This window comes from Pomacea canaliculata, linkage group LG2 (assembly GCF_003073045.1).
Source record: "Pomacea canaliculata isolate SZHN2017 linkage group LG2, ASM307304v1, whole genome shotgun sequence".
Lineage (NCBI taxonomy): Eukaryota > Metazoa > Mollusca > Gastropoda > Architaenioglossa > Ampullariidae > Pomacea > Pomacea canaliculata.
The window spans coordinates 36,327,638-36,350,091 of NC_037591.1; the positions used below are offsets into that span (position 1 = coordinate 36,327,638).

General features: G+C 42.0%; 1 protein-coding gene across 1 annotated transcript in view; it reads right to left on the reverse strand.

The window, feature by feature from the left end:
• Positions 1-22,454, reverse strand: part of LOC112555913 (multiple epidermal growth factor-like domains protein 6) — a 114,558-nt gene that overhangs the window by 82,850 nt on the left and 9,254 nt on the right. The window contains 1 exon segment of the mRNA XM_025224495.1: positions 7,001-7,138. Within this exon segment, the coding sequence (XP_025080280.1) occupies positions 7,001-7,138 (138 nt within the window).

Genomic DNA, 22,454 nt, shown 5'->3' on the forward strand with positions numbered 1-22,454 from the left:
CCTGAAGGTTCCAAGCTGCTGACGACCGGCGAGCCTACCTGATCACTTTACAGCCTCGCCATCAGATGACTGGACGCCCCGCGTGAGCTCCGTGCAGCTTTCCCCTAAAGTGTGCACCCATTTCAACTGTCACTGCCCTGGGTAGATTTACCGACTTTAAGCTCCACTGTCGACTATATAATCACAGCCATACATCATAAGATCCGGGGGACCGGTTGCATAAGAGGTCGTATTTTTATCCGTCCATAAAAGTAGCCGCAAATAGACAATGTGCAATTTTACGGGCACTCTCAAAAGGACAACACTCCATGTTTTCCTTGAGACTATGTGTGTGTCTGTGTGGATCTTGATTTAAAAAAAATGGAGTCTGGGTAGAAAGTTACTTCCGAGGGTTTACCCTTGGCTCATGCATACGGCCCCAGCTAAGACGACTTTAACAATATTAGCAATACCTAAGTGAGAGACAGGGAAGAGCGCACAGACAGTTGCCCGAGAGGAACATAAATTGTGAAGTTAAACATGGCAAGTGAACTTTCTTGGGACCAAGCTAGCAGGCAGTCAATTTATCCACTGCTGCTTATTAAAGTAATAAATAGTTAAGCCCCGCACAAAACCTCGCCTCGCCTTCTCATCGTGTGATAGAGTTTTTTCTTATTTCTAAAAGAGCAATTAAACCTTCCGTCCCCTTTTTCAGGGCTGCAGCGGGATTAGGGTTACTGTGTAAACAGGTGCCTGGGCTAAAAACTGTTAAATAACACTGGCTGTTTCACGGCGAGAACACCAGGCTCACCATCTTGATTTACACTCTGCCTGAAGGCTGGAGAGATTGCAAGATGAATGCAAAAAGACAAAAATCGGAACATTCCTTTGTAGACTTTTTTTTTCTTTTAATGCGTGGATAGAAGTGGCAGTCACCATTATTTGTGAGTGTGTGTGTGTTAGTTATTGTAATCTGACGACTGTCACACCAGTAATACTATCTACGATTGGTGTTACAAGGTTTCCAGAGGTCGCTGGTTCGTTCGTGCGTAAGACTGGGTGTGGTTCGCTTTTTTATATTTTTTCCCTCCTCTGCATTATGGAAAGCAAGTCTTTAGTTTAAAGCCGTCTTTGAAACTTTACAACCTATGGGACTATGAATAATTTTTTTTCATCGCTGACCTCATGACTAAAGACTAAAGTATGTCTCTCTGCGTTTTGGTAGTCCACAGTTACACAATGAATACAACCTCGTGTGTTTTTACGAGTTCTTACAGCCTTGGGATCATCCTTTGACGGTTAAAACACGAACTTGTATTACTGGACTGCTGACAGACGATTTTTTTTCTAGTTAACTACTAAAACGAGGCAGGAGTGTACAAAACTTCCGGTTTAGTCACATTCTTTGTTTAGGCTCGCCGAGACTAACAGCGGAGAACTTCGCAAGAGGCTAAGCTTTGGTCTCGGCAGACAGACAGCAATCCACCTATACACAGTATATATTGAGTATATATATATATCGTCTGACATAATATGAGGTAACAAAATCTTAGCTGCAAAGTCAGTTCTTGGTCTCAGCAGTCGTAAACTTGCAGACTGCGAAGTATTCAGTAGGTGTGACTACCTGTGTAGTCTCCAGGTACTACCTGTCAATCAGGAGAGGACACAAGTCTGTAAATAAACACAAAATGATCTTCTATGCTGCCTTCAATGAAAAATATAGACATAGATGACAAGCATCACCCTGTCGGAAGGCAGTGTAAAGGCTCTGTCGGCCTGTTGGACGGACACCTGCACTGAGTGACCGACGACATGAAGGCATTTCGTTGCACGGAAATCCCCTCTCTGCGCATGCGTCGCACAGGGAATTCTCGAGAAGGTTTTGTCAAGCCCCTTTGATGCTGTGTTGTCAGAAGGACTGAACCTTGCGCTCTTCTTGCACCTGAGGTGCAAAGGTGAGTTGGTAGGTTAGAGGAAGGGGAAAATCAAGCCGCGAGATCAAACAACCACGAAGGTCTTCCGCAGGGTGTGAAAAGCCGGGGATGCTACGAAGGTTGGTGGTGGGACTGTGGGTAGGGGTTTGAGGGGTGGAGTAGGGAAGGGGAGATGGTAAATGAAGATACAAGTCCGAGAAGCGTGCATGTGTTTGTGTGTGCTTGACATAAACACTTCGTTTATGAACTGCCAGACGACTACCGTTCCAAGCATTTGTTTGCACTGATGCACCCCGAAACTTTCCCACCATCTCCAAAATGTTCTTTGATGAGATAGAGCCCACCTCTTTACTTTTTATTATTATATAATACCATATCTTCGCTTCTATCGGTATGCATTAACATTATCAGACAGCCGATCTTAAGAGCTGCCATTCTTGAAGACACAGGCAACATAATGAAAGTGCCACTTGTCCGGTAATCAGTTATTTTTTCACATTACACCACACTCATTAGACAACTTTTTTTACCCACAAAAATAGTGTGAAACGGCTCCTAGCTTTTAGAGCCTCGATTTAAAATCCCTGACCTGATTATAATCTAGTTGCTCAAAAGCATTCTCGCGAGAATACCGCTAGCTTTTAAAGTTTACCAAAAAAGTTGTGATTAGACGTTGAAGATTTGTCTATCATGATAGACTCCTGAGGAAACTTCTCCACTTACATTCACAACAGTCAGAGTATGCGGCGGCAAGGTCAGGGGTCAACGTCGCTGCTACGTCTGTTGCTATCACATGATGTTGCTACCTGCGCCTCTACGTGACTTCACGTAAGGGCAGAGAATCAAGGTGTCGCAATCTGCCTTTCATAATGACACACCCTATGAGCTTAATGGCGCAAAGTAAATCAGACTGAAATCACCAAGAAAACACTTCTACAAAATAAAAAGGATTAAAAATATTTTTTAAAAAACGAAAAAGAAATGGATCGGGTATCAGATGGTGTGAGCAGGCAGAAGGTGTCTTTTGGATTAGAAAGTGTATTTCGCTATCATGAAACACGATAATGGTTTGAAAAACTGAAAATGATCTTTCAGAGCAGTTCACTATTAAAATGGTAAATTAAAAGATAACAGACAAGATGTAACAAGAAAATATACAGACCTGTTTGAGTTTGTCTCAACTTGGCCTAGAAGCACGTGTCTGTGGGTCCTGTATGTTGTATGCAAGTGATCGTAGAGGGAGAGAGATTGTGTGTGTTCGAGAGCGAGTGAGAGAAGTAAACACAGAGACAAACCTTTCTGAGGGGTAGGGCACGTGACAGACTTTTGTTGTGAGATCACCTGCCGGTTATTCACGACGGACCGACAGATTCTGTCATGTCGACTGTCAAAGTCAAGACGACGGTTGCTTTGTTTAGCTCTGATGTTATTCATCTTTGAGCTTTATTACAACTATTGTTATTATTTTGCCCAGCAGACAAAGGGATGTAGAATCTCTAGTGCAAAAAGTAAACTTCAGTTCTGACAAAAAAAGTTCAATTTTGCGAAAAGAGCCAAAAATTGTATTTCAAATTTGAAAAAAATTGTAAAACATTTTAAATTGTCCCCAATGACAAAAAGTCATGTCAGTTCCGTACACTTTTCCTCCGGTCTTTCTCTACGATCTGATGTTTCATTGAAATCCTAACATATCTAAACCTACATATAAGTATTTAAGATTTCCGAAAGGGTTTCAGACCTGTTCCAGAATTGTCCACAACACCGCAGACTAGGAGCCGACGTGGAATATTCCACAAGCACCATGAGGATATTTTCCAAATCGGACTTAAATCTCCTTCGATTTGTTCCAGATCATTCGCGCTAATCTTCCAGTCGTTACGATCCATTATGGCCGGGCACTTTATTCTTCACACAGCCGTTTACGCTGAGAATATCCGGCTACAGCCTTTGTGAATACGAACGCTGCCTGCTCACCGACCCCCTACCCCGTCTACACCACCACCATCACCAACCACGGGAGGTAAATGGATGGCAGACAAGAGTGGTGCAGCATCCTCAGTCCTTCCCTGAGGTGGTTGTCATCTGCAGGTGTGACTTTATCACAGAGCTTTGTGACCACGATGATGTCTCAGCAAATCCTAACGGCCACACAAAAAGGAGGAGAACGATGGGTGGAGGGCGATGGAGCGAAGTTGGGGGAGAGGGGAGCAGGGAGAGAGAGAAAAAACATTAAAGAGACACCGTCATTGATGTCAATAGTGACAAGATGAACAACAACCCGCACTCTAGTCACTGTGCACTCTCACCCACCGGACAGATTGTTTTTGAAGGTTGTCGTCTAAGAGAAAACATCTCTCCACAACAAAATCTTTTTAAAACATAAGACAAGGTATAGTGAGTCACCATATAGTGCTGCAACAGAGATTATTGATGAAAGAACAAGATGGAGGGAAGAAACAATGTTGCTGAAATCTCAATACCATTTTGATCACTTTGTTGGGTATTTTTCTGACGATTTTTTTTGGGTATCTTTCGATGATAAATTTTCTTTGTCGTGCAATTTTCTTTAACATGTTCCGTAAGGGGTCAACACAGACAAAACAAAACAAAAATCGCGTTTTGGGAATTAATGTACTTAAGCGCTGAAAAATGTTTGTAAAAATGGTGAAGAATTTGATCTCGGGTTGGCAATACAGTCCTTTGGATCCCCAAAACGTCACAAACAAACAAACAAACAAACAAACAAACAAACAAACAAATAAACAAAAACAAGAAACTACCAAACCAATCCATTCTGAAGGACTGCCACTTCTCAACAATGGCCGCGGAATCTCGAGCACCGCACTTTGTTTCTCCGAACCTTCTCGCGAAGAAAGACAACAGTGCAACGAAACCTGTGGTAGATAAGCTCAAAGTCCAAAAAAAAGATCTTGGGTCAGAATTACTTTTTAAACAAAAGTTTTCAAGAAGCCTTTCGTTGTCTTCCAAGACATCGGACCTACCGGATGAGAGAAGGGTAGATGGGAGCAAGAAACCTTCTCCTCTACCCGTCAACTTTCAAACAGTGGGTGGTCCTCTTCGTCGCAGCCTTGCACTTTTTACTTGGCACCATCGTAAAAGCAGAGTTAGAAATGTGCCTCCAAAATAGCTTTCCCATTCCCAGGGCTGCAGCTTTCAAGGTTTGGGGGCGGTGTTGTCTACCAGTTGAAATTCACTGCTCAGAAGTAAACTACTTTCGGCACTCATCAACTCGTGCCTTGCCAGGCAGCCAATCAAGTAGTAAACCAAACCTTACCTTTAAAAAAAAGGCAAAGAAACAAAAATCCTAGAAGTATAATTCACGGGTTTTTTTTTTTTCCTTCTTCGGGTCCAGAACAGGGGACACACACACAACACCATCACAAACGTGGAGGTGTGTCATTGTCAAATTTCTGTTGGAAAAGGGTAGGGTAGCTTTGTGGGTAGAAACATCCATATCTATATGTTTATTCTTTCCTTTTTAGTAATAAACTCACTAAACCTTTTTTTAGTACCACTGTGCTAGTAACTAAAGATTTATTTATGTTACAATTTATTTCTGACAGCTTAATTTCCTCTGGCATGCTGTGTTATGCAACAGGATGAAGAGCACAACGAATCGGAAGATACAAACATCTTTAACACGAGACTGTGTTTGTCTCGGGGTACATCGTCCTTAGAGCTGCGTCAGCACTTACGACAAGAAGCTGGCTGTAGCTACAGGCTCCGTAGTTTTTGCATGACAAGTGCAGGAAAAAACACGGATTGGATGGTAGCGGGTGGCGAAGCAGAATAAACTTTTCGCTGCGAAACATTCTGTCTTCATCTCTGGCGCCGTCAGTTTGCTATTTTCAGCGAGCTCCCCCCGACCACTCCTCCAACCATCCCCATCCCCATCCCCACCACCAACCCCAACCTTCTTCACCGTCAAAACTTTCTTCCCCCGCTGCTGCAGGATGCGGTTTGTGCGCCAAGTGCTTAGAGTTGCAGAGGCTGGGAATCTCTACAACAAAACTCCTGCGATTGTAGCATCGGCATCTTCAGAACTGCAGAATAGTGATGACATCCATCTCCGTAGTGATGGGGAGTCACGGTCACAACGTACTCCCCTCGTTGTAAGGCGAGGAGTTTATTTTCCGGTGGTTCGTCTACAGCAAACAAGACTACGGTAGTAGCAAAAGCGTAGGACGAGACCCTTGAGCTATCAGAAGAATGAACAAATAAAAGAATGAACCAAGCACGCGTTACTAAAGACTGAGGGAGTGGGGTCGTCTGGCGGGCGTTTAGATGAAGTCAATCCTCATGGCATTCTGGGAGAAAATTCTTCAGCTTGCTGTCCGTACCAGGAGAGTGTGCCTGACAAACAGTTGCTGCGGTGAGAAGTGATGATGCACTCATCCCTCGCCCAACCCTCCACGCTGGAAAGCAACGTCCGCCCATCTTCAAATACACCTTGTGGAAAATCGAGCAGCACTTCGCAAACTTTACCTTATTCAGGGGGGTTTCGAGGGGATCTGGGGTGTGGTGTGGGGCAAGAGGGTCCAAGAGCTCACTTACATCTCAAATGTATTCGCATCAGTGAACATACCATGGTGCTCCGTACACAGCAAGTGTTATCTTCCTTTGGAACTCTTAATGGGACTGACACTGTCAAAAGACACTTCTTGAAATGATAAAGTTTGCCATCGTCACGTGTTCAACAAATCACTGCCTACAAACATGCCGATGTACAGAAAGATGTCAGGTTTCTAGTCATCAGAAATGTACATGAGTGCGTCAGTCTGGGACCATATGTTAATTTTATGAAATATCAGGACAAAGGTGATGTCACGGTTGTCACCTCTATGACCTGAAATGTACTGTTTGTATCTCCATATCACGAGGAAAAAAGTAGTCTTCCGAAGACTGTAGCTGACCTTCATAAAAACGTTGACTAACCCCCGATTGAATTAACAAATCGAAATAACTGCAATTTAAAGTTTCCCTTAATCAACATGGCATAAACAGTAACATCTATGATTGAATAAGAAAAAATAAACCAGGGGTCATTTCATCGTCACTGAACTCACCTTCTTTCGTAGCCCACACACCAGTTTTGCGTATATCCACAGTTGGGCTTCCATACTTTCACGAGGCGCGTAAAGGCTTGAACACATGGTTGTCTTACAACCACCATCTCCACATCTTGGTAGGGACACACGTTTGGCCTGCAAAACACACACACACACACATCACATTTTGTTCATAATTCAAATCTTGTATAAGCAAAAAACCATTTTTCATCTCCCTTATTTCTTATTCTACGAAAAATGTTACGCAAAAATATATTCGTGAAAGTTTGCTCACATAAAAAGAAATAACAAGCAAAAAACAACAACAACAACAACAAAAAACCAAACAAAACAACCTTCATTCAAATAACCAGAGAGAAACGTTTCTCGGACAAGAAATAGTAAAATGTTCTCCCTGGAAAATAAACTGAAACAGTCCAGGATACAAATATTTATGATACACACTTATGCTTGCTTGCTTTAAAGGTAAAAATGTGAGATGAGATCTCACGGGGTATCCGGCATCGACGCCAACTCTTTAATATGAAACATAAGTTTCTTACGTTTGCATTAATTTTTTTTAAAAGACATCTTTAAACTTTATGATAAAGTTGAAGTGAATTGCATGGCTAAAAAATATCTGATACGTTGTTTACGTCAGAGTTCATCACCAACCGCTCCAGAAACGAGTTTTCCATTTATTTTGATATCTTGAAACATAAAGCTATGGTGTCCGAAATTACAATTTAGTTCTGGAGTTTAAAAATCTTATATTGCAGGCCTCTCTCTACTGAGGAGTTGAGCACGTGCCTGTGGCTGCTGCTGTTGTCTAACCTGTGATTCGTTCTCTAGTCTTTATTGAAGACTACCAATGATGAATGTATCCATCCGCGAAATACAGCTTAGTGTGTATCAAAAGTTCTTAGACCTTCCAGTTCGTGACTTTTCTAACACTTGTAAGATAGACTGTTTATGGGGGTCTCATGGTCGGTAGAAGCTTTTGAAGATACAAAAGTCGTTAACTCTCGTTTTCATTCCCGCAGCAGCATCACTGCAGTCCAGACTGTCCACAATTTTTTTTAATGCCTGTCTACTTCCTGTTCTCCCACAATCCCTGAGTTTTGGTGCGCTTGTTTGCCCAGCATGTGCAAAAACATACGCGGCCTTGTTTCTCAACTCCTCGTTAGCTCCTCCTGTCCTTGTTTGTTGTGTTTTGCCTCCCACACACCTTCCCCGGTGCTTGCAACACTTAGGCTTAATGATCTCAAGGTAACGAGGTGTACACTGGAGCAAAAGAAAAAAATTCCTCTTAAACCTTCTAACCCTAAAAGCCCCAAACACACTCACACATACACACACAAACGCATAAACAAGACTTCATGTTAAACTTCTCTCCCCGAACACGGCTCAGTGTTGCCCGTTGACCAAGAAATGTATCCGCCAAAAGGTGTTAAGAAGTATGACAAATGACATGTTAAACAAGGTGTAACCAAGTCGTTAGACCTCGGAGGCAGGATGCACACTAACGCCTAGCATTCAGCTAAATGCTTAGAAAACCTGAGGAGTTAAGTTTGTCTGCTGGGCAATGACCATCATCACGCGCCCTCTGAGTGCCTCACTTGAAGACTAGCTCTTTGCAGGTGGATGTCAAAAGAAAATTAATATTCTACCCGGAGCCAGTAGCTAAGGTATCAAGGTAATGCCGTCAGCCCTATAAACAGGCTCGATAGAGAAGTAACAGCAATCCTTCAGATAACTCTCCATGTTCACACAAAAATAATAATTTTTTTTCTTAATGATCGGGTAAAGCTCGGTGTAAGCTACTATGTCCTCAATCTAGGTGAATGCTCTCCTTTCATTCTATAGATACACTCCAGCAAACAGAAGTTGTTAGAGGAGTTAAGAGGTCACATTTAAAAAACAGATATTCAAAATTAACAAATGTTGCCAGGTCTCTCATTGGCTGAGACCACAACGTGAACGTATTTGTGACGTAGTGATGCTGACCTCCTGTTCACGTGTTCACGTGGATGAAAAGAGCTGTATTCACCCCCATTTGAGGAAATCCTATCTTGCTCAGGTCTTTACCAAATCAGTAAAAAGAAAAAAAAATGTACCTCCCACTAGACCTTCAACTCCAACTACTCCATCATTCATTCTTTCTTTTCTTTTATTCCTCGCTGAGTTTGTGTTTTGTTTTTTCTTCTGCCCAGCTCTGAAGCTATGATACATGGGATTTTCTTATTTACACACCATCTCGCATGTTTGGATTGACACCGATAGTTATGGATGCCGTTTTCTGTACAAATACGGGTGCATTTTGTTATCTACACAGGATACCGGGATTTACACAGGTACAGGTATCTATCTACCTGTTCATGCACCGCCGGATTATTTGCACTGGTGATCAGCCACCATTGCAGGTCGTTACACACAGAACTAGTTCTCGTGGAAACTATGACAGACAAAGAACGAACCCTGCCAAAGATAACAAACATATTTCAGGTGTATTTTCCATTTTCTCAGCTATAAATTTCTCTCGCCCCCGAAAAACGCTCAGGTAAAAATTGCAGACGGCGAGCCGAGAATAGCCGATGTGCATGGCTGCCAAGACTCCCCAGACACCAGACTACAGGTAGGGTGCCAGGCTATTTATACCTTCTGTCGTCTTCTCTCAAATATTCTTCTCACCTCAGACGAGTTCACGGTTGAGAGGTTTGCCAGTGAAATCTTCCATGGACAGGGTGCGCTACGTGAAGTGGGGAAAGTGAGTCGGGTGCTTGCACCCGGAGGCAGACAAAAAGTAGGTCTAACTGTCTCGACTCCCTGACATAATATAATAAAAAAATAAGCCGAGTGAAATAAGTTGAAAAGTAAGTCTTTCTACACACTGTAAGAGACCTTGCAGGATTTTTGTTAGATAAGCAGAACAATTATGAGGATGGATATGTATATATTAGGGTTTGAAAATGGTTGCGGTGGTGTATTTATTTTAAACTGATGGAGATGTACTCGACTCCATTAATTTTGAAACATAAAAGTGGGATTATTATAGACCTTAACCATAAAAACACTTAGATACTAAAGGGGGAAAGGGTAGATCCACCCCAGCTGTGTAACCTAGGTTCAAAAGATCACTAAGACTTTTATACCACAACCACAGAATTGGAAATGTGGATAAATGACTACAAGAATATTGTCTGCAGAGCTTTTCAGGAGGATCGTAAACTTTAGGAATTTACTACCGTGCCAGAGATAGAGTTCCTTCGTTGGTCTTCTTATTCTCCAGGGTTGGACAGAAAAAGAAAAAGCTTTGTGGTTTCGCTCCGTAAGACTATCGTCACTGTTTATCGCCCTGCTACACACATATATCAAACTATAATCACCGGGCACGGGAGATAACCAACTGCAAGGTAAGTCAGGCAAGAGACAAGAGAACACCTGAACAGAAACAGGAGAATGTCAACATACTCAAGAAGAATGTCAGCGCGGAAACAAGATCATCAGAACTGTAACCGAAGAATATCGGCAATACCCTGAACAACTTTACCATAAGTTGTTCACAAAGAAGCACAAGAAAGGTGTTAAGACAAGAACTTCAGTACAGAAACAGGGTGAAAGATTACTTCTTCATGAAGAAAACAGCAAAATTTCTTTTTCATGTATATACTTATTTTATTTTATGTTAAGCTGGCGAGTTGTAGCATACCTCCACTTGATTTGCACCCGTTACTGTTTTAAACAGAGGGAGATGTAAATTATATCCGCGATTAGGCGAACTATGGTGTGGGTGGCTGTAGAGAAATATATGACTGTGTTCATGGCTAAGTAGGTCTTACAAGTCTCAACATTGTTTCCCAATTTTCTTCCACGTCCAGCACACCATCGTGACAGGGTCTGCACGCCACCTCCCATAGGGGCACGAATTTTTCAGTGATGCCCTTACAATGTCAGGTGACCTCCCCCTCCTGTTTTGTGACATTCCTGTCAGAGGTAACACGATCAACCGTCCTTTACAGACACCACACACACGCCTGCCTGCGCAACGGTATCCACTGGGCACAACAGTTGCACGCAGCGAGGTCGAGGCTGTCATCGTTGCTGTTGTCGTCTATTGTTCTGTCGTCCTTCATCAGTGTCGGAGGAGGGGTTTGTTACTGGCGGCAGTACAAGGAGGGGAACACAAAGTTCGTAGCAAGTAAAGATAGTCTTTGGGGTCGACCTAGTATTTTCGAAGAAAAATATTGTCTGCAGACCTGCATCCAGGTCTACAGCAAACAGTCCGATGCTCATAGAGGGAACCCTAAAAATCAACTTTTCTTTCAGTCACCAAGAAAGTTCTGTTTCTTGGCTCTTTTGGGTTTCATAGCTTTGCAGTCAGAAGCTTAACTTTGAGACCTTTGGACTGAGCACAAAGTTTTAGCAATCAAATGAACTTAAAGGATTATTTTTACAAATTTACACATTTTAACAGTCGTATACGATAACTGCTTTGTTCTCAGATTTCAAAAAGTGAATTCAATTCTACAACTATACTGTCTCTCTCTCTCCTCTTTCTCTCTCAGCTGTGAGCTATCAAACAGTTTCTAGGTCAGGACAATGGCCTGGATTGACCCTGACCCTCCCAAGCTGTGGATCACAAATTTTAATATTGTCAGCGTCAGTCTTCACTTGGTCATTTCTTACCTGGGGTTATGAGGTCACTTATCCCAGACGAGCACCATGATACCCCATGGTATCTGCTCAGCCAGGGTATTTTCTCTCTCCCCTCCCATCCACTACTTTCTCTCTCTCCTCCAACTTGAGTACAATCGTATCCGCGAACGCACAACCACACAGATGCTCACGGAGAGACAGACCGGCGAAGACACCAGTGAGCTAGAGAGGGAGACAAAGAGAAACAGAGAGACAAAGAGAGAAGTGATCGAAAACCTAGATATGGCTTATCGTTCCCGGTGAACTGTTTTCACGGTTCGTGAACCCCAGTGCGCCCTGTGGTGTGTCCGTGGGTACAAGAACAGTGACCTTTGTCCCCTGCTGGAAAGAGTCACCTGATCTGAAACTCTCTTTGCACTCTATATTGATAACACACCCTCGTCCTGTCGCACACATTCTCTTGAAAATCCTCCTCACGAACCTTTCAACTTGTTTTCAGTCGCAAGCTAGCTCCCTGAACTCGGAGGGCATCAGGCTGTGGGACTCCCTCCCTCCCATTGCCCCTTTCTTTCCTTGAACGTTTCAACTCTCCGCACTCTATTGACTTCTGGTCTACATGTGGCATGTACACACAATTCCTTTCTTGAGAGGAACAGAAGCATCTTTTGGGGTTTAAGTATTTTCTTGAATTTTACTGACATGGCATTTACTCTCATGGTTAATTTACAAATTCTTTTTAAGTCCTTTGCTGATATTTTCATTCCCTGATTCATTTAAATGTTTTGTTATAGTCACAGGAAAATTTCTCTATTGCGTTTTCCCTCACTGAAACTAGTTTTTCTCATGTGGCTGACTGGAATTTTTTTAATTTTTTTTTTTGAAGACTTTAAAAATGTTATTTGCTGTTAAGTTCCCTTAATATCTGAACTTATTTTCCTTTCTTGATTACCTTATTACGGAGATTTAAAAGCTAACCACATGACTGAATGAAGCCAGTTTCTCGAAAAAAAAATTCTTTAATGTACTTGTAATATAATCCAAAACAACTCGACCAGTTGACTGTTAAATTTAATGATGTAAGGACACAAAGATGAACAACACTGATACAAACCTTCCACCCTCGCCCACCACCTACACTACCATCCCCCAAAAAAAATCAAACAAAAAAACAAGCACACACACAAATCCTAACGACACACACACATGGGAGGGAGAGAGAGAAGGCACACTTCTTCGAAGGACCTTTTGTAAGATCCTATTTCACAGGTTGCTGAGTACAAAGAAGTTAAATTCAGGTCTAGCAACTTGCTTGACTGCATGTCTGTTTTCCTTTCACCGGCACTTCAAAGGCTGACATTATTAATGGCGACTGTAGCGACTCTTTTACCTTGGAGAGAAGCCTGTTTATATTTGCAAATAATCCAGGCAAACAAGCCTCCTGTCCCCCGCAAACTTCCAGTCAAGTATCATCCACAGTGAAGACCGGCGCTAAAAATAAAGGACACGTCGACACTCGAATCCCGCCCTCGCCCTCTACCCTAAGTTTTTTTATTTCTTATTTTAATATATGTAAATAAACTTCCCTGCCTAACAAATTGACCTCTTGACCTTTAACAGATTTTCGACAATCCTACTTGGACTGAGTGGAGGAAACATCTACAGGTGTAATTTTGACTGTTAAAGAAATAAATTAAGGTGTAACAATAGAATATTTGAAAGACGTATTCAGGTGTAAATCTGATGTTTGTCATGTAGGATGTTGATTGTAATGTTCTTAGAAACAATAGTTTTCGTGCCTAGTACAGGTTCTTTCTTGTTAAAGCTTAATCTTGTCTTGAAGTCGTCTTGTCTTTCCATCTCTGCCCTCCAGAGCTTTTCTGTCACTCACTTACTGACTCTCTTAAAGAGATTTTTTTTTAAATAAGTTTTTTTTTTTATTAATCGCTCTGATCGCTAGACCTACTGAAGTATTTTATTGACACAGTCGTTGGATTCTCTACAATTGTAAGCACATGTTTTAATATTTTCTTTAGTAATCTTAACACATGATACCTTTTTTTCCCAAAGGTCACAGTTTAATCCAGCCCGCCAAGAAAAGCAAATATTGAGCAAACACTTTCACATGTGGAGCCGTCGAGGTCAAGATTTATTTAACCAGAGGCTATATCAGAAGATCTGTTGGTGTTTGTGAAGAGTAAAAGGCTTACGAACACACTTTTAAGAAACTCGACGATGGACAAAGAATGGGATTTTTTTAAGGATAAAAAATGGAGAGGTTACAGTACTATTAGATACCCTTTTAACAAACTTCTAACAAAGAAAATAAATTCTAGGTTTAAACATTTTAACCGTTGAGAAACGATGTTCTTTAGCATGAACCGACAAAGAGCGAGGTGTTTCATTACAGAAACAAGACTTAGAAACATGTGTTCATGCTTCTGAAAGAGTTTTGTAAAGAAGTAGTCTTCGCCAGTGGAAAGACGAGAGCAAAGCAAACATGACAACCAAACAAAATGTGTTTTATGTCCAAACTTGCTTTCAGCATGCGGCTGCTCTGTACCTCTCAACAAAAATGTTTGGAGGTGGTGAAGCCAGAGCCGAGGCGCGACCAGTGGGCGTGACGAGTGCTTCACGGTAATTTCACAAGCGTGTCTGGCCACACGTTTGGCGACAAGATGAATGACCAACGGTATCAACTGTATTCCTTCCTACCTTCCATGAGGGTGGAGAGTGATGGAGGTAGGCTTAAAATAGCAAGGCTTTTACTTTTAACTGCTCTTTTTATTTCTCCTTTTAGGGTGAGTGATGGCCTGGAAAATATGTAGGAATTACCGCTGACTAAAAAAAAAAAATGTTGGGGGAGGGGGAGAAAATAAATTAAGAGTTATGTTGAGGTGAAGAGAGATTTAAAATTATATCAGGCGCTAGCAGCGAATTCTTTCCATCGCTTAAGATCGTAAATAAAATAAAGTGTTTCGCAATAAAAACACCACGTGTGGACTAAGTTTCTGGTCGTTTTCCAATCTTGTTTCTCTCCAGTTCATGGCTGTTAGCGAGAAGAACTATTTCACGCCTGTATCGTCGCACTTTTTCAGGATATTTCACCACAGGTGTGTTCTCTCTGTGACAGGAACAGCAACCTAACATCACGGGACAATTTTAATTTAATTTATGCACTTGTAAGCTTCCAGTGACAGCTGCACATCAACACCTAAAGCAGAAGCAGGAAGGTAAGCAAAGCTTGAGGTCGACACCCACGATGGGCAAACCTAACATCTAGGTATAAGAAAGATGGCGCAGATGTGACAGTTAAAATAAGGCAAAGAAAAGTTGCAAAATAGTGCAGATACACAAATACACACATCAAATATCGTAACAGATGAACTGCTGAACAATAGACACAAAACTTCACGAACATCAACGGGCAAATATGAAAGTGAGGGAGAGCACTCACGCTTAGCCAGTTAGGCAAAGGGACATCACTCTCCTCAAGAAAGGATAAAAGACAAGAAATATTACCCCTGACCCATGTGTAGTTCTGGACACATTAGTGCAGAATACATTTACACACACCAGCAATGGAGGAGGAAATCAAAATTGAAACAACAGAAACTTAAAAAAAGTAGAGAACTTCGTCATTGTGATTTTTGTTTGTTTGTTTGTTTGTTTTTGTTTTTGCAACAGTGTTTGCATGCTTTGTTTTTGCTGTTCTGCTTTGATTTTTCCTTTGTTTTTGTTTCTTAGAATTTATCCGTTTATCTTTCGGTTTTTTTTTTCTTTGGTTGTTTGTTTTCATTTTATTGATGTTGCTTATGTTTTGTCTTTTGTTTTGTTTAAGAAATCCTAATGCGATCCCTAAACTGCTTGCATAAGACCATGTAACAAACTGCTGTCTAAGCACATTTTTCAGGCATAATTCTTTGTAAGGAGTCTACTTCATCACCTACCAGCTCCATCCTATCTCTTTCGCCTTTATTATTAACCATGATATTAACCTTTATTATTAACCATGATATTAACCTTTATAATTAACCATAAACTGCGGTCGGTAGGGATGAGACAGCTTATTTACAGCTTGCTGACACTGCATTCCGTTAGTTTACCGTTTGGTTGAATTATCAGCGACAGTGTTTCCACCCCGGTGACTGCAGGTCAGTGTTCCTTGCACCTTTCATCACTCCACACTACTCACCCGAGCCACATTTTTAGTCCCAATCCGCCATTGGGTGAATAAATAGTTTCTGCAAGATGTGAAAATGGAAGTTTGAAATCGCGAAAATGTAATCTCTGTTCTGCTTCCTGTCTTCTGTCAAAACCTCACTTGTTTACCTCCAGGTTGGAAGTCCAACCCGGCAGGACTGAAATGCAAGGAGCATCAAGTGTCTGCGGGATGCGATCCTCATAATAAATGTCTGTGTGCAGATTGCACCCGGCACTTCTACCCTTCCCCACTCCGACATATCTCTTCCCCGAGCCGAACACCTTCCTTCTTGTTTTCTCAGCTGCACCCGAGATATGGCGGAGTATTAAGCAAAATTAACTCCAAATAGTTCAGCTAATACATAGTCTTAGGAGGAATGAGGAAATACCTTCATCTTCATCAACGTAGGTTTTTTCAGTAATTAATCTTGATACAAACAAGACTTGCTTCAGAGTAAAGGGGAAACTGTACTTGATTCAGGACACTGACAGAATTATGTCATGTGTAAATGTATTTTTTTTAATTAAATTTTTTTTGTGTTCAATACAATATTCGTGAGAATATTTTATTTTCAAAGAACGTGTTAGGTGGTCGTACAAGACAACGGCAACATAACGACTGGGTTTAACATTTACATAAATAGAAAATAAATAATAAAAATGAAACATAATCCATAATCAACTAATATGCTCCACCGTATTTAGAATAACAGTGCATTTTTTATCCTCCCACACACCAGCTGATAATATTTCAGATGAACACGGTGTGGTCTCCTGCATCGCTTGCAGACATTTCCATACCTTCACCTCGATCCCACCCCAAAGAAAAACATTTGCAGACGCCATTTAAGTCAAACTTGCATCAACTGTTTATTGACATATGTGGGCGTCTGTGAGTTGCAAGCAGGCTCTGGCTTTAAAACTGGAAGCTCACACTTTCTTTAAAACTTCCCCTAAACAAGTGAGCAGATCCCTAAGCGCCTACGTCTGCTTCATGCGCGCTGGCCCTACAACCTTCGCCAGAAGCCCCGAGTCTGGCACTCATTTCTCGCTGCCCTCGAAGAGAAAAAAAATGGTTAAACAAGCAACTCGGCAACCAATTTAAGCCTTTAAGATCTGCCTAACAGATTGGTTTACTTGTTGAACAACTGCACGCGCACCGGGCGTTTGAAGTCGAAGCTGCCTGCTTTTGGTAGTCAGTGATCGCATCCCGGAACATTTTTACTGCCAGTGTGACACCTAGCATGTACAGTTCTTTTTTTCCTATAAGGAGGTAGGGGTCGTGGTTTTTTTTCTTGCATTTCCGTTTTTTAAAACTTTAATTCAATAAAATTGTTGAGAGGGGAACAAATGTGCTGAAAATGCCGTTTAAATATGAGTTACATTTAAAGAAAAAACAGCGCCCCAATCAGGGACAGCCAATCCTCCCTGCATCGGAGACAAAAGAAGAAAACGACAAACAGAAAAGGAACAAGAATACACAGACAAAGAACAAACAATATTCAGCGAAAAGATGTTTTTCTTCTGTTTTTCTGTAGCAGCGAACACACCAGCTTGAAAAAGTCTGCTCCACAGACAAGTTATGTCCTGTTGCGCCTTCTGGAAAACCCAGGACGGAGAGGCAGGAATCTGAGGATTAGCCACTCAAGCGTGGAAGAGGATGAATTTCAGTTTGCATAATTCTGACACGGAGCCCTCCTTCCATCCTCACTCATTCCCCACCACCCGGGAAAGTATCAGCCCATGTCGCTGATTATCAACTCCCACGCGAGACATGTTTCGGAGAAACTTTCTTTTCTCCCAGATAACTGTAAAAAAAAAAACTCGCAATGGGGTGAAAAAAAAGTATAAACATCGGCAAAGTGCCATAACCAGCAGATCCTGAAAACAACGAGTGCGTTATGGGATGGTGTGTCAAACAAACAGCAGGCTACAGGCCCAGATTAGTAATATTATTATTCCAAGCAATGAGGAGTGTGTGAGGAATTTCCAACCTTACTATCCTTCTCTTGGAGGCTTTTCCGTCTCCGTTCCGCTTCAACGATTTCGGTCGCTCCTCTACTGACTACGCTGCTGGATGTAATATTTTAAATACAAAAAGCCTCAGTTTAGAAGTCAATTTACAAGATGTTTTCAGTTAGGTATGCCAGCTGCTGCTGCTTGAGTGTATTCCATAAACAGGACAGGGCCCTCAGACCCCTAGAATAAAACTGCTAGCCTCATAAAATAAAATTTTCACCATAAAATAATCGATTTAATCAGACCAATCATATTGAAATGGATAGTCTCGTGAAATGATTTATAAAATCAAACTTAATTCATGCATATTTTTGGAAACAGCTTTTTCTTAGAGAGAGGAATAAATAACTGGTGGTACTGCTTTCTTTTACAGGATAAGTCGGGAATAAAGAGAAGTTCATGTTTTATTCAACAAATATTACAGCCCTTAAAAGAGTTGTTTCTTGCTTTGAATACTCACGCAATAATATATGGAAAAGAAACAAAAGACAAGAGCAGTCGCGATGGAATTGGACTTGGATAGTAAAAAGTGGAGATAAGTAAATTCCATAACGTAATTAATATCGTACTGTCCTACCTGTGCATCACTAGAAAATACAGTCACTAATTTTTTTCTGATAGCAAAAATGTTGTTTTTAAAGTTTTAGAGGCTACAATTTGGGGTTGAGGTCTACGAGCACGAAGTACAAGGCCGTCTGCCAAGAGTGCACGCGACATGATGCAAGGAGGTAACTCAGCGGCAGCTGCAAAAATGTTAAGGGATGCTTAATGTCAGAAGTTTTGTGGAAGTAGCCAATAGATGAAAAGAATGGGGAATGTATGGACTTTTGTTAGAAGTAATGATCAGGGAAGATGTGTCTGTAATGCACATTTAAAGAGAAGGTGGTGGATATAGAAGGGGAGAGAGTTCCATCGTAACTAAAAATCTTGTGATCGTATGTCGTTCAGGTGAGACAGTTCAGACAAAGAGATGGATTGTTGTGGAAGAGAGAAGTTCAGGAAAATAGTCAGGAGACGATCCTGCTAAGAAATTAAAATATAGACCAGACAGTTTGTACGCGATGCTACAACGGGTGGGGAGGCAGTGAAGAAAACGAAAAAAAGGGGTGGCATGGTCCCGTTTCCTAGCTCTAAGCACCAGACGTGTAGCAGAGTTCATCACTTTCTGGAGTTTGTGAATGAAGTATGAAGGAAGGAATTGCAGTAACTGAGAAAAGGCAAACAAACAGACAAGAGTGTTGGTAGAGCGGGCAGAGATGTGTCTGATGGCGCTGATCTTGCGACGCTCGTCACAGGAAGGCTGTTCTTTTGTTCTGAAATTGTAAAGTCAATGCTTCACGGAAAACATAGCAGATGACTGACAGATGTAATGGCTTAGAACACTGTGTTTTCTTTTCGGAGGCTGTTATGGCAAATTTTTGTTTGTTTCGCCGTCTCTGCTTTTTTGTCCCAGCTCATTATCTCGGGCACTTTTTAACAACTTCATCGCTGGCATTGCTCAAAGCATCTTGTAATAAGACATACTATTTTTTTTAGAATTATTCAGAACACGAATCTTATGACAGCACAAGTCTTATCATCTACACTTGAATTTGAATCTGACATTACTAGCTTTATGTCAACTAAGTTTGCGGAAATGACCGACAGTATCCGTTCAACTGCTTCTCTTTATGAACCTAATATGTAGCATGAGTGAACATATCTACCACTGCCATCACCATCGTTTTTTACCAGTCAAGATTTGTATGGAGGAACTAAAGTTACTCATAAGTACGATTGTGATAAATTTCTATGTCAGCATGCGTGTTCATTCTCTACAAGCTGATTGCTATGTTGTCAAGGTGAGAAGTCTTCTTGTACCTGACAGAAGATGAATCCCACACAATCGCTACCTGGAGTAACCTCTTCCCATTATTAATTCCGTCGACATTAAGGACACACCTGACGATGAGATCTTAATAGCAACTAGTCTGCCAGACGATAAACAATTGTAAATTGCATTAAAAAGGAATTGGAGGCACGTGAAATCGTTCCAATGCTCTCCTCGGTCCAAATACCACAAGTGCAGCCAAGTTCGCCTACCCGGGGTTGCCCCGTGCCAACGGGTATTCTTCCAAAGAAAAGGCGCTCACACGGTGCGACTGTATCGGGTGACCCACACCAAAGGCAGCGATTTATGCAAGTGTAATCTACGATACAGGTGGGCCACATTTTCAAACGGTTACACCTGTCGGTCGAGCGTGGTGGTGGTGAGGGAGGGTCGTGATAAAATAATGAATTTAGAGCTTATCTCGGCTGTTGTAGTGAAACTGGACTGGACCGTGAAGACAAGCGATGTGCCTTGATGTGGACAATATTCGTTTCAGAAAGTTCTGGCTTCCTCCATAATAAAAAGGTGGACAAACATGGACGCAAGCGACACACACGGGATGTCGTCGGAGAAGAGAACATAATGGGCAACCATTTTGCAAACCTTATGCTCTAAAGTCGAACAAATTGTACATCTGGTCAAGGATTCTCTTCAGCTTCTTTGGCAAATGAAAGACAAAGATCAAAAGGTAATGAAAGCTTCGCAGACTCCAAGTAAAACTGTTCTTGAGAGGTGAACCTTTCCCCGAGTTCAGTCGTCAGGTGTTCACTTGCAGCGAAATGACGAGACTCTGTCGAGCCACACGGTGAAAATATTTATGGCATTCGCCGTCGCACGGGGGACGCATACCATAAGGTTATAATCCTACCCCGGGTGACAAGACACGGTCAACAATAGTCTGCTGATGTCTGGATTTACTGCTGCTCGGCTTTCTCCACGTTTGGAGGATGAGGTCGTGCGGTGACGTATCGGGCTTTCTAGCAGCACGTGCTCTTCTCTGAGGGTTAATTGGTTTTCCTGATTATTGTTATTAAAAAATGTCCGTTTTACCCTTTAGTGGGAGAATGACATTGTATACGAATATATGCTCCAACATTTACACACCTTTAAAGGTCAGGGTGTTAATTTGTGTGTGAGAGAGAGAGATGGGGTGAGACTAAAAAGAGAGAGAAACAAAAGGATGGGCACTCGAACACATATGCATACACACCCATACATACACCTCCATTCAAATACACTTGCATGTACATATATACAAACCACACTCACTCAACCCTGTATGTTATACACTTTCGAGTGAGCTACCTTTCCCATCAACTTTTACCGGTGAACAATCTCAGAAAAAGAAAGAAATCGCTCCAGTGCTTGTCACAGCTGTATCTCCCCTATTCCCATCCCACCCCCCATCTGCTCTAACGGAGTGTGCCGCCAATATCGAGGAACTGACGAATCATTTGGCCTTTTTGTGAGGAGCAGAAGAACACGGGTGGCTTTTTTTTAAGTCCCATCCCCACTACTACCACCAGTAGAACTGGATGTTCCAGGGTGAGCGCCACCGTCTTCTGTCTCGTTGACCTCTTGGCAACCTGCCTCTAACTCTCCTCCTTCTCTCACCCCTTCTTACTTTCGCTCTAAGTATCACCTCCTGAGTGTTGGGCTCAGGCCGGGCTTAAAATATCAGCTCTTCCATTCCTTTGGCGAGGACTTGGATTTCTTTAGAATCACACGAGCTTCTTTTTGCGAGCGGGTTCTGTCTACCCTTTGGACAAAAGCACCGGAGACTCAAAGAATGGCGCGAAACCTCGGTTTGCGTACAGAAAAAATATAGTTCAAGTGTTGTGAATAAATCTTGAATGCTTAACTGTCGACAACGACGACGATGATAATAATGATGATGAAGAAGAATGACAACGTGGACAATTGAGTCTCAACTAGCTTTATCTCTTTTCGCGTGGAAGAAACGGAGATGTCGGGTACTCTACCATGTGACCTTTCTGTGAAGAAGAAGTCACGCTCTACCCACAGACAAGGCGTTTAACGCAGGCCATTCACTGTCCTCCAAACATAGTTCGCTGGACCACGGGAGGAGTTTGAATAGCATCTTGGGTGAATTCTGCATCCGCCCCTCCGCCACCTACGTGACGCTGGCGATTCACGGCCGCACGTGAGGTGCGTGGAGGGCCAATGGACGTTTCAGGAGGGTCAGGGGGTACCCGACAGAACAGAAACACATACTACTGCTGCTAACATGTCTTTGTGTTAAAGACCGGAAAGAGAGCAATAATTTTTTAATATTTAAAAAAAGGTCGAGGTTAGCTCAGGAGGTCACTTCTCAAATCTTGAGTGAACATCACCACTATGTTCTTGACATATAGACCTATAGCCATTATGTACAGAAGGAGGCCAGACACCTGAAATGAGGACATCATATACACAGACATGGTTACACTGTCAAGGCTACAGCCAGTAGGAATTTTATATTAATTCAAAGGAATTCGTGTCAGCAGGAGTGTGATTTCTTTCTGCTCGAACTGATAGTTTGTTGCTTGAGGTCCTGAAAATGGTGAGGAAGTCTTCACGGAGATTGTGGGAAATAGTATCGTGTACAAAATGTGTGAGCACCCTTGTAGGCCTTTAACACCTGGTAGCTATTCACTTCTCCTCGTGGGACTTAGAACAGGTGTTAAAGCAATACGACTGAGACCTGTTCCAGTTTAGCTCGTGTAT